The sequence below is a fragment of the Oenanthe melanoleuca genome, chromosome 23 (assembly GCF_029582105.1).
Source record: "Oenanthe melanoleuca isolate GR-GAL-2019-014 chromosome 23, OMel1.0, whole genome shotgun sequence".
NCBI classification, from domain to species: Eukaryota; Metazoa; Chordata; class Aves; order Passeriformes; family Muscicapidae; genus Oenanthe; species Oenanthe melanoleuca.
Window position 1 is genome coordinate 3414252 of NC_079356.1, and position 12771 is coordinate 3427022.

A 12771-nucleotide genomic window follows, 5' to 3' on the forward strand; every position below is an offset into this window, starting at 1 on the left:
GTAATAATAAATCCTAAACATTCATGCATCCTTTTGTGAGTCTAAAGGATCCACAGGGCTCTGCAAGGTGAGCAAGCCATGAGGAACAAGTTCTTCTATCATAAAGTTAATGCAGTAAAAGCTGCAGAATACAGAATCCTTCACACCTGGGTTGTTTTGGGCTATAGCATTTGGTGCATTCAAACTCAACTCTGCAAAAGACTGTAAACTTCCACTGTCTGGTGCTGGAGCTCTGTGCTGAGCAGGTAGATGGACCCTCGAGTTCCAGGTGTAGTTAAGTCCCACAGGGAGGAAGGGAGGAGAACATGAGAACAGCAGGACCTTAACGTTCGGGGATTTGATGCTTAGCATGAACATGTAAAGATCTGCTTGATGTACAAATTCAGGAACAGTGCAGCCCTAGCTTGGAAAACATGAATGGATCAGATATCCTGAAGGGTTTTCTACTCTAGGACCAGATCTGCCATTACTGCTTTCAAACAGAGTCAGAAGTCTGGTCTTCACATAAATTTGGGATTCTGAGTGAGTCCCTCTAATGACAGACAGGAGATTGTGGCTCTCCACTGATGTTTGAGAAGCAGCAGATAATAACTCTTGCCTTTCTTCCAGCACGAAGATGGTGTTCTTTGTGCAGAACCAGCCTCCCCATCAGATATTCAAAGGCCGAGAGGTGGCCTGGACGCTGAAGAACGAGCTGCGGAAACAACAGTCAGACTTCCTCATCTTCCGGGCCCTGGAGATTAACACAGTCAGTAAGTGAGAGTCTTGAGACACACTGAACATCCTTTACCTTCTTTTCAGCTGCCTGACAGAGTAAGGCTGCTAAAAACACCCACATGCCCACACACTTACACTCACTTCAGGAGCTTTCATGTTAATAAATGGGAAACAGAAAATTAAGTCTATTAGACTATTCGCTGATCACTTATTTGCCAATTAATTCCGTCTATTCACTATTCAGCTTCTTATAAATAATTGCTTGCAGTGTTGCTGTGAAGATAAGAGTTCACAAAACCAAAAGCAGATTGATACTTATGAAACTAAAATACAGTGTTAATGGACTATAGCCACTGAAATTAGTGTCATCCTGAAAAAAACAAACTGCACATCTTTGTAGCTGTGAATCCACTGGTTTCCTGTGCAGCACAAACATCAGTCTGCAGGAAATGTTCCCCTTCTATCATTATTTTACATCTTTACATTAGCACTGTTTTTCTTTTATTAGATCCATCCTGTGAGGATCATTTGTTGATCAATTAGAGATTTGAAGCTAGAATTGTGTAGAGTAATTATCTTCATTACTTCCTGATCTCACCATATTGTGGCCTTCAAAAGCCATTTTTCAGTTCTGTTTGGTCCCTCCAAAGGATCTGTTTGTTTCTTGTCTTTCTCCCAGGCAGGGTTTGGATTGGAAAATCAAAATTTTGTTTGAAAACATTTACTTGACAAATACACAAATTCCATAATATGTGTATAGAAATGAGGATTTATTAGGCAAAATGTGCATTGCTGTTGAAGTGGGATGTTTGAGTTTGGCATGAGGCCCAGGTGCTTGCGTTTGCACTTCTCACCTCTTGTGATTACGGCTGAGCTATGAATGAGCTACAGAGGGGCCACATTCAGGTCAGAGCCTGCAGCAGGGTTTGGCTGTATTGAACTATTTTGTCCCATTTTTGCCTCACCTGTGAGTCATTTAGTTCACCTTGCTGGTTTTGGCCTCCAGCCTGTCAGCTGAACTGCTCTGAGCACGGGCGCTGTGACTCCTTCACCAAGCGCTGCGTGTGTGACCCGTTCTGGATGGAGAATTTCCTCAGGGTGCAGATGGGGGACGGCGAAAGCAACTGTGGTATGTGAACTGGGACCCCCAGGGTGGGCACCTTGGCAGAGAAACCATGTTTGAAACCAGGGTGGGCACAGTGCCAGGCACCTGCTCTCTCCCAGTTGCTCTGATGAGATGCTGACAGCAGAGCACAGTCCTTGTCTCACCTCCTGGGCAGGTGATGTTTGATAGGGGAGTGAGTCCCCTTCACACCCTCCCAGTGAACACTCACTAAGAGTTGAGTCCATTCTGGGTGTATAAATCACAGCTCTCTTCTCTCACATCTGTACAGAGACTTTTTTTCTGCCACAGGAGAGCAAATTTTATAAACCACCACATGGTGAAAACTGCCCAGTGAGTCCATACACTGGATCTTGAGCTTTCCAAGGGGATCTGGTGGTCCTGCCAGTGGGGAATGCTGGCCTCTAATTCTTCATAGGGCCAGGCCTTGCATTTTCTTTCCCAAGAATAGTCCCCTAAACATGCAGTGTCAATGGTATGAGGTGCCAAAATGTGTTTATCTCTGGGGTTTTGCTTGCAGAGTGGAGCATGCTGTATGTGATCATTGCATCTTTTGTCATCGTGGTTGCCTTGGGAATCTTGTCATGGATGGTGATCTGCTGCTGCAAGAGGTGGGACTGAGACCAAACCCCTGCTGTATCCAGGTTTCACAACCATGTGTCTGCACTAGGAGGTTAAAGATACAAACCTATTGTCCCAGCAAGTCATCTGCTGAGCCTTGGGATGTTGGGTTTTTTCACTTAAATGTTTCGAGTTAAATGTTGAAGTCCCACAGCTCTGCATTATGTTAAGAAGCAAAATTTGGATTAACCTATAAATGTGCAACTTAGCAACATTTTAATATGAACATAATATGAACAATTGTAATATGAACATAATCCTAAATAGCAAGTGCTTTAGCTTTGAAGATCAGAGTTGTTTTTCTTCTGGCTCTTTTGGTAATGGACTGTCTCTTAATTCCTTTTCCTCCCCTGTAGACGGAAAGGAAAATCCAAAAGAAAAAGCAAATACAAGATTTTGGATGCAACGGATCAAGAAAGCCTGGAGTTAAAACCAAATCCCAAAGCAGGTAAAATATGAGAGGGAAGAGCTCAGCACTTCCAGAGTGCTGACTGAGGGCTTTTCCTCAGGAGACTCAAAATCACAGTGAAACAAACATGATGTAGGGACTGACAGAGGGGTCTCAGCAGATCTGAGAGTTTGTCTCACATCTGTATATGGGATATTTAGTAAAGTCATCTAACTTTAAGTTTGGAAATTAGGGCTGAAACTGGCCTGATCCTTATGTCTCCACTTGGTACCTCAGAAGCAGGAGTGGTTGCATTAAAGCTGTGCAGAACAGCCTGACTCAGGAAGCCTAAAACTGGGTCTTGATTGTAACTTTTTCTCCAGTTTTCCTCTGGGTTCTGGTTCTCTTTTTGCCAATATGCAGTTCTTTGGTCATGCTCTACAGCAGAGCAGGAATTCAGTGGCACTAAACATTACACTAAATTGATCAACACCTGAGAACAGTGTGAAAATACTTGTGTACTGGAGAGACTGAGGTTTATTTCTGCTCTGCTACTCCCCCACCACAAACAACTGGTTCATCAACTTATTTATTCTTGCTCTTGTGTACATTAGGCTATGAAAATTTCACATTTTAGCTCATCCTCTAGTTTTCTAGCGAGCAGGTACATTTTGGAGGGAGATCCATGAATTCCTCAGTGCTCCATGTGGCTCCAGGTCCATTGGCCCATTCCAGAAAGGCAGGATTTGTCTTCATTGTTCTTAGCCAGCACTTTCCTGCCTGCATTGGTGTCCTAAGAGTGCTTGTCAGAGGTTCTGCAAAAATCAGGGAGTTATTTCAGGCTGGAGTGTTTTTATCTGTTACATGAACGAAGCCCTGATCACCTGCTGACTGACCAGGAAAAGAGGGAAATGTTGGAAAGGATGTGCCAAGTACAACCTGCTGAATGCCAGGGAGCTCTGCTTCTACTGAGTGTGTGTTTCATTATCAAAGTGTGTCCTGGTTTTGTTTAGAGAAGGAGATGTGTTAACTGTGCATGGAAAAGAGTCCCTGATCCTTGTTTGCTAGTGGAAAATAACCTCTCATGCCAGTATTACCCCATTTAATGGTGTTCCAGCAAAGTGAGCAGTGCCCAAGAGCAGCATGGAGGGCATTGCACTGACAGACTGATCAGCTGTTCCTCTGAGGACAAGGCTGTCCCAACTGCTCAAACACAGATACCCTTGCAGGAAACCTGGGTGTGTTTCCCTCCCTCAGCACCCAACTCTGCTTTAATCTGACCATCTGTCACCTCAGAGCCCACTGTGCAATAAATGTACTAAATGTGCTTCACCATTTGCTCTCTGGTAACTAAACTCATCTTGCTGCTTCTGAGGCTAGCTGCTGACTGAAGTCTTTTTCTCTGCTAGATATGCCAGGGAGCTTTCTGCTAACAGAGAAAATGTTGCATTTCTCCATTAAGGAAAAGCTAAATTTAAATATTTCCTCTGCTGACAGTATCAGTAAATGTCTCTCTCCTGTCCTTGTGCATTAATCTAAATTCATCCTGCTAATTTATCTCTCTTCCCTTTCAGGCAGGAGTAGCAGAGAGGAGAGTAGGGAGAGGGTAGTGAGATGGCAGAGATCTTCCCTTAAACCTGCATATTCTCTTACTCCAGTCATGAGCCCTCCAAGCATTTTCTAGGCAATGCCCCAAGCAAGGTCAGGGAGACACAGCTCCCACGTGTACTCACAGCCCCTTCTGCTCACATCATTGCCTTCCTGTCTGCTTGTTGTGCTTTGTGCTGTCTTGGAGTGTTGTTGTGACCTCTAACATGCCAGAGTGTCTGAGACAGGATCAGAGGGAATAAGAGACACACAGGGGAAAGTCAGATTCTGCTGCCTCTTAGATGTGATCAGAAAAGGAGACTTAGAGGGGATGGAGCAAGGTGAGGTGGTTCACTGGTGTTAAGAGCATTTCTAACCTGGGAATGTTTCTCCTTCAAGGTGGCAGACAGAAAGCCCAAGTCCTCAACACGAGCCTGATGCACTCAGAGTCGGAGCTGGACAGTGATGAAGCCATTTTCACATGGCCTGACCGGGAAAAAGGGAAACTGCTGCGCAGCCAGAACGGCTCCCTGCGCAACGGACAGCTGGCACTCAAAGCCAAGAGCCAGAGGGAGGAAATCCTATAGCTGCCCTTGGGCAGCCTTGGCTGGAGTCAGCAGGGAAGGCCTGGCCTGTCCCTGTCCTACCAGGGCCTTCAGAGGCCACTTTGACTAGGACAATGCTGCTAACTTGTTTCACAGAAAATAACTTCGGTTTTGTGGGTTTCTTTGCATTCAGTTAAAACTGGTTGTACTTGAATTTGAACTTCAAGGGAAATCAAAGGGAGGAGAAGGCAACTGTGAACCCCAGGAGGAGAGTCAGAAAAGGACAGAGCTGGCATCTGGAGAGGGTAGGACAGAACCACTTGGAGCAACTGTGAATGTGCAGGACCCTCCTAAGCCACCTCAGATGGCAGTGGAGGGAGCACCTGTGGACTTGCAGCTCACTTGCCTTGAGGCTCCTTGGAGAAGGAAGGTCAAGTCCTTGAGCTGTTCTCTGAGCTCCCTTCAGGCTCCCATTGCCTATCACAAGCTACTTGTGCTGTCCAACAATTTTCTTCTCCTTTACTCCCACCTTCCCTAATGGTTTAAGCACTATTTTAATGTAGACTTGTCCTTTCACATGCACTTGGCTGCTGTTGGAGTGTAGAGGAGGGGGAATGTAAACACTGTGGTGACACTCTGGCAGTTTGCAGGTAGGAGAGGGGTTTGTGGCTGTTTAAATTGCTGTCAGGCCGCTCTCATGGAGTGCTGGGGACTTGGTGCCTGTTCATGTGTGAAAAGCTGACCTGTGGTTACTGCCCAGGCTGGGAGACCCCTCCTGCAGCAAAGTCCTGCTGGATACCAGAGCTGGGGACACACACACCCACCTTTGGTACCTGTGTCCAACATCTGGCTTCATTCCAAAGCTGTGACATGTTCTGTGGCCCCAGCACCTTCTGTTGGTCACCAGGCCGTCCATGAGGCTGGATGTCAACCATATCTCAGTTATGGAACACTATGTACTGTGGTTTTTTGGTTTGGGTTTGGTTTTTTTTTTTTTCTTCCCTAAAATTTGCACATCCCAGGTGATGGGGATTGGTGTCTGCAGTCCCCAGCTGGCTGCTCCCTCAGGCTGGCAGCTCACTTGTGGCTGCAGAGCCCTGGTGGAAAAGGGAACTCTGGGCACCCGAGGGCAGTGGGCAGTGCCAGCAGCACGTGGCACGGCATGTCACTGTGTCCCTGCTGCCTGAGGGCAGGTGGGGGGATCCTTTTCCATTCCCACTCCTTTATCTCACTGTGCTGCTGTCATGAGTTGCACCCTGTCCTCGGGCAGAGCTCAGCCTCGTGCTGGCATGAAGGATGCCACTGCTTCTCTGGGGATGGGTGGGCAGTTCATTGCCTTTCTTTGTGTTTAATTTAAAAACTGGAAACTGGTTTCATTGGCTTTTCTTCTTCTTACTGAGCTATGAAAGCCGAAAGGCTTCAAGTTCCTCAGTTGTATTTATATTGCTGCACTACTGATTTGTGTTGAGCTAGATGAAGATTAAACACTATTGAACGTGAGGGGATGTTCCCTCACTGAATGTAGTCATGGCTGCTGCTGAGTTTATTTTTTGGGCAATCTGTTCCTCAGGCCCAGCACTGGAGCCTGCAGCTCTCCCAGTGCCGAGGCCACGGCATTTGCTGTCGTCACAGCACAGGCCACCCTCTGCCTGGGCTGTCTGGCACACAGCTGGGGCTTGGCTCAGCCTTCCCCTTCTGGAGGCTCCTGCACCCTCTCTCCCCAGAGCTCCTTCCCTCCAAACCCGCCCAGGACCACACACGGGGAGGGCTGAGCCCAGGATGCTCCCCAGAGGTCACAGCCCAGGGCTGGCTGTCCCATGGCCTCACACTTAACTCTTGGGTGGCACCACCCTCTGCAAGTCCCTTCATTTGGATGTAAGTGAACAAACTGTGGGAATAGGAGGGTTTGGAGCTGCAGGGATTGACCAGGTGTGGTCCTGAGGCTGCACCTGGCAGCACTTTGTGCTGGGAGAGGGGAGCTGTTGGGCTCTACTGGTTCTGGTCCTTAGGGCTTGTGCTTTTTGAGCCCCTCGCTCCTGCCCATCCCAGGGAGGGCCTCCAGCAGCAGATGGGGGCTCAGCCATTGGGCATTGGTTGCTGCAGGGGTCAGTGCCCTTCTCAGCAGACACAGGGTGGGCTTTCCAGTGAGCCTGGCTGCTTGTTACAGGAGAGGGAATTATAATCTCTGCAGCTGTTACCTCCAACACCATTGGTCAGCTGAAGCTGTTTCCTTCACCCTTGTGGGGTCACAGCCCTTCAGGTGGGGGTGCTGTACTGAGGGGCTGCACCCCAGTCCAAGGTTGGGGTTTGGGGAGGGCTTTGGCCTTCCCTCCATGCCCAGTAGCTTGCAGTCACTTGCCATCTCTGAGTGCAGGTTTGTGACAGCACAGCACAAGCTCACATCAGATTCCTGGCTCCCATTAGTATTCGCTGGCTGTGCAGCCTCTTCCCTCTCCACGTGTCAACCCTGAGTGCCACCAAGCCTTCAGGAACGGGCACAGGCAGCTCTGCACCCCAGCTTTGTGGGCACAAGGATGTTTGGGGCTGACAGAGGTGAAGAGACCCCGCCAAGGCTGAAGGTGGGAACTTCTGGCCCAAGGTAGGAGCAGGGTGGGCTGTCTGCTGTAGTGGCCCAGGAGCACAGCCCTTCCCAGGTGTGTGCACAGAGCCTCCCTGGGGTTTTGGAATCCCTTGCCCTGCTCTCCTCCTCCTGCAGTGTCACTAATTTTCCTGCTGGTTTGTTACCCGAGCACCGTGAGCGTGACCTTGCTCAGGAAGGTTTCTGCATTGCTATGCTTTATGATTTCACAATTAGACACTGGCTACAAGTTGCCCACGTGTGGAAATTAAAGGCTGAGACATCTGTCAGATGAACCAGCACCTTCACTCAGTTTTGTTTCCTTTAACATATTCAAGTGCTGGTGAAGATGTTTGAGGCAAATTTTAGTTTTGAAATAGTTTGCTGTTAAATCTTTTCTGCATCCTGCTGAATAGCTAGGAATACCCAACCTGTCTGCACTTCAGTTAATGATGTTTGGTGATTCCAGTGTTACTTGGGTCAAGAATAAAAGTTTTTTTTTTTTTTCTTTAAGCAAAATGTTACTTGCAAATGAAAAGATGTCTTGCTACTTTCTCTAGTTTCAGCTGTGGGACGGTTCTCACCAAAGATTTTTCAGACCGCTGAAACTCCCGGTCTTATCAAGACCCACAGCTATCAGCAGTCGGGAAAGCAGAGCTGCAGCCTCTCTGCCTGCCTCCTCCCCACCGGGCGGTCCCAAAACCCAGCCAAAGCCCCGCTGCCGCCCGAGCCGCTCCGGGCACGCCGAGGGGCAGCGGCTGCCGTAGCTCATGCACTGCTGCAGCTGGTTGAAGGGGCCCAAATCCAGTTCAAGTTGATCTGGTTCCTTTTTCCCAGCCACAGGGACACATCATCTCTCTGGAGGAGATAGGGGCTCCCGGCGTCGGGGTCCCAGCCCAAAAAAACCTTCGGAGTTGCCCTTCTGTCCATGCACAGTTCAGTGGTCCATGGCTGGAGCCCTGAGTTCGCTTCCCTCAATGTCACCTGAGGACAGAAGAATCCAAATCTGCTGAGCTCCCAGCTGCGGGCTCCGCTTGGTGGGTGGGGAGAACTTGCAGTACGAGTTGCAGCACCCAAAGAGGAGAATGGGGTTTCTCACTGCCTTGAGGGCAAAGAGCTGCTCTTGCCTCCAGCAGTTTTTGTCACATCCCCAGGGGGGGATCAGGGCCTGGGCTGGAGTCTCAGAGCAGCCCCAGGCTCGAAGTCTGTGAAATTTGTTTTATTGCTGGAATTTCACAGCTCAGGAAACTGAGGCAGCTGTGACGGTGGCCCAGCAGCAGCTCGAGGGCTCTGCCCACCGCGGTTTTCCCGGTGGTTCGGGGGTTCAGCAGCCCGGGGCAGCCCCGCAGTCCCTGGGGGAGGAGGGTACCGGGATTTGGCCGCAGGCACCGAGGCCAAGACCGTGACGGAGCCGGGGAGATCGGGGTTGAGGTCTCAGCTACACCGCTTGTACCTCCCTAAACAGCGCCCGAGGCTACGAAGAGTTAAAAAAACAAAAGGCTCCTTCTGGAGCCAGAGGAGCACGGTTTTCCTCTCTTTGTACTCATCCTGCTGCATGTGCTGTCCTTGCTCCGACCGTGTGGATTTGGCGCTGCTCCCCAGCGCCTTCCCGTCATTAGGATTCCCTGGATTGCTGCTGCTCTGCTTCTTCCAGCCGGGCTCTCCCTGTCCTCGGCACTGACAGGAGCTCCCGCGCCTCGCCCGGGTCCCCCGTAGCCCCGGGGGGACACAGCGACAGTACCGATGTGCGCCTTAAATTATCCCGTGCCGAGGGTGTGGGCACACCGCGGGGTGCTGGTGGCTCCTTGGGGACACACTGTGGCACTGCTGGCACCCCGGGGCTGTCCCAGAGGCGGGCAGGAGCGGCGGTCACAGCCCGAGAGACGCCGGGATCTGCAGGGGCTCAGCTGGAGGACCGACCCTGTGCTGGTCATGTCCCAGTGGCAACTGGTCGCCCCACCACAGCCCAGCTGCTCCGTGCCACCAGCACCCCTGGCGTCCCTCCTGGCCAGGCACAGACCCAGCGTCACTCTCTGGATCGCTGCTGGCCCAGGGGGGCTTGCTACAGGCATTTTGGGGCGAGCGTGGCTGTCTCGCTGCGGGAGTTCGCAGAGCATCCCTGCTGCTGCCTCCCCTCTCCTGCTGGGATAGAGCCCCGAGGGACATCGGGGGTGCTGCAGGGGAGGCCTGCGGGCACCGCCACCCTCTGTCCATCCCTCTGTCCATCCCTCCGTCGGTCCACGCGGGGCCCCGTGCGCCGAGTGAGTCCGTCTTTCCATTGTTCAAACAATCTCTTTTCCACACGCGGTGCCAAAGGCTCCCCGCTCGCTCCCGCACGCGCCAGTATATTTAGCTGCCTCTAAGCCTCTACCTTTCCTTATATAGGAGAGGCCAAACGAATTTCTCACTCTCATTATTAATAGCCTGAGAGGAGCTCTTAGGAGGCTGCCAAAAATAGCAGGCAAACAGAGCGCACCCGGGGTGGGGAGGGTGTCGTGGCAGGCAGGGAGCCGCCGGGACTGCCGCGGGAGGGATGCCACGCTGCTGGTCCTGGCTTTTCCCTTTGGGAATCCCACTAAGGTGTCTCCCAGCATCCTGCCCCGGGCAGGGTCTCTCCCTCGCCCTGCCAGCTCTCCGCAGGTAGGACCGGCGCGGCTCCGGGTGGGCAGAGCAGCTCTGTACCCCCGGACTTGGCGGCTGGGAATGCTAGAACAACCGCGCCGTGGGAGTTGGGGACACACCAAGCGGATGCCCCGGCCGTGGGGATCTCCTGTGGCTCAGGTGGTGATAGGTTTTACCCTTCTGTGCACTCCACGAGCTCCGTTTTGCCCTCGAGCTGCCCCGGGCTGCTGCTGGGCCCAGTGGCGTGTGCCGGCTCCCCCAGGACATGGCCTTGGGAGCCCGCCGGGCACTCGGGGGGCATGGGGCAGGGGACAGAGCTGCCTGGCTGCGTGCTGGTGGCAGCCTGGGCTGCCTCGGTCCGGGAGGGAGAGGGTTTCTCAGCAGAGATCACCCCCGCAGCATCCCCAGAACCAGGCACAAGTGCCGGGACACTGAGAGCGGGATGGGGCGAGGAGGAGGGAGCTTCGGGGTGCCCAGCGAGCGAGGGGTCTTCAACTGCACCCGTAGATGTTGCATCCCAGGCAGGGTCTGCCTTAAATCCCTCCCTCCTCCCTCCCTCCCTGGCGGGGAACTTCTCTCGCTGAACTGGAGGATGCTGCAAGCTCCTGCGGACGAGCCGGAGGAGTCCTGTGGCAAAGTCAAGGCGAGAAAGGAAGCAGCGTGCTGGTGCCGGGTGTCACCGCAGCTCGCTGCCGCCAGCCCAGCCCGCTGCGGCCGCTGTCACCTCCAGGACCGTGAGTGGCCTTGCGGGCGGGAGGTGCGGGGTCTGCGAGGGGCAGCGGGGCTTTCCCCGCCGCCGAGGTTTAACCTTCAGCGAGCCCGGCCCGTGCTGAGCCGGGGATGCCACTGCTGGGCTCCGGCAGCGGCTCGGCGGGGCGGGGAGGGGGTCACAGCCCCCCCTGCTCGGGGCCAGCCCGGGTGGAGGAGGAGGAGTGGGGGGTAGCAGCAAGTCTCTGTGTGCCTGGGGGGCTCCCCCGGCAGGTCCCGGCTGGGTGCGGAGTGCTCTGCTCTGCGGGCAGCACCCGGCCCTTCTGCCTGCGGGGTCCCCCCGCACCGGGGCCGGCCCCTCCCCAGGGAGCCGAGGTGCCCTCTGCCACGCGAAGTGGGGACACCCCACGCCTGTGGGATATGGTGGGAAGGGAAACCCGACTTCTGGGCACCTCGGCATCGCATTTTGGACTCTCACGGAGGGAAGCGCTGATCAGCAGGGTCATGCGCCCACCGCCCCGACACGGGTGAAGGGGCGGCAGGACGGGAGCCGGGGTGCTGCCCCAGGCACCCTGTGCCAGCGCTCCCCTTGCACCCACTCCTCTCCTCCTTGCTGGGCCTCTTGGTATTTCATAAGTCACTCAGCAGCTGCTGCAGTGGGTTTGCCGGGGATGGACGAGCCGGGGGAAGCCGGCTGGGGGGCAGCACAGGATGGGAAAACTTGGAAAGGCCCCTGCGGGGCAGCGGCTGCAGAGCTCGGCCAGGGACGCGGCGTGGCGGAGCCGGCAAATAAAAGGCTCTTCCTTTTATAGCCAGGCTGGGGTTGTTGGGTGCCACTGCGGCCGGGCCCGGCAGCCCTCGGCTCCTCCGCCTCCCCCCGCAAAGCCAAGTGCCCACAAACCACCCTCTGCTGCTCTCGGGGCAGGTGGTGAACACGGGGGCTGCCCTGACTGGGGACTCACAGCCGGTCTGCGGGCATGGGGAATTCGTGGAAGAGGGGTTGCCCCAGGCCACAGCTCCCTGGTGGGTTTCAGCTCGGGATCCACAGCTGCCAAAGGCAGCGCTGGGGCTGGGGAGGGCTCAGGGATGCCTTCGGTGCTGGGGGCACTCCCAGGGCTGCAGAGGGATTGGTGGTGATGACTGGGAATGTCTGGGCACAGAGAGGGCAGTGGGGTAAAGCCGGTCTGTGGAAAAGGGAGGGGCGAAGAGGGGTGGTGGGAGCAGACAGGGCTGGCCTGGGCTGGAGCTGGGGGACACGAGGAGCAGCGAGCATCCCGTGGAGCTGGTGCAGCCCTCCAAGGTCACTGGGAGAGCCCGGCCGAGGGCTGTGCGGACCGTGCCGTGGGGTGGAGCTCTGCGGGCCACTCGGGCTGGAGTATCTCTAATTCCCAGTCCTGGGAGGCAGCCCAAGGTCAGCCGAGGTGACAGGAAATGAACTCGGCTGCGGTGTGAGAGCCCAGACGCTGTGCCCTGGCTTTGCCATTTCAGGGTGGGTGCAGCCCGAGCTTTTGGCTTCCACTGAACCCCGACAGTGCTGGCAGTCCCTGGGAGCCCGGCACTGCTGCAGCAAATGCTGACGGCAGCAGCGCCCTGCACTGCAGGGCCGGCAGAGCCCGAGGAGCTCAGTGGGTGCAGCTCTGCAGCCTCGGGCTCAGGACACCCACTCAGCTGGGTTTGGGCTGGGACAGGGCTGCTGCTCCTGACAGACACGCTGTGTCCCACTGCTGCTGCTGGGCTGGGCCTTGTCCTGGGTCCTGGGAGCGTGTGTGGGATCCTCATGGCCGGATCCCTGGGGAGCAGCAATGCAGGAGCTCCTGGGGGGGAGAGCTGGCAGAACATGCTGGGGGGGAAATGGCTGTGTCATGCTGTGGCCACCAGCAAT

The 12771-nt window shown here is 54.2% G+C and overlaps 1 protein-coding gene across 1 annotated transcript in view; it reads left to right on the top strand.

Annotated features, from left to right (window-relative positions):
* KIAA0319L (KIAA0319 like) overlaps positions 1-6505 on the top strand; it is a 29762-nt gene extending 23257 nt beyond the window's left edge. The window contains exons 17-21 of the mRNA XM_056508917.1: positions 610-752; positions 1724-1846; positions 2361-2451; positions 2818-2909; positions 4836-6505. Coding sequence (XP_056364892.1) covers positions 610-752; positions 1724-1846; positions 2361-2451; positions 2818-2909; positions 4836-5023 — 637 coding nt within the window. The 3' untranslated portion in view covers positions 5024-6505. The remainder of the gene's footprint in view (positions 1-609; positions 753-1723; positions 1847-2360; positions 2452-2817; positions 2910-4835) is intronic.
* Positions 6506-12771: the final 6266 nt, after the last annotated feature.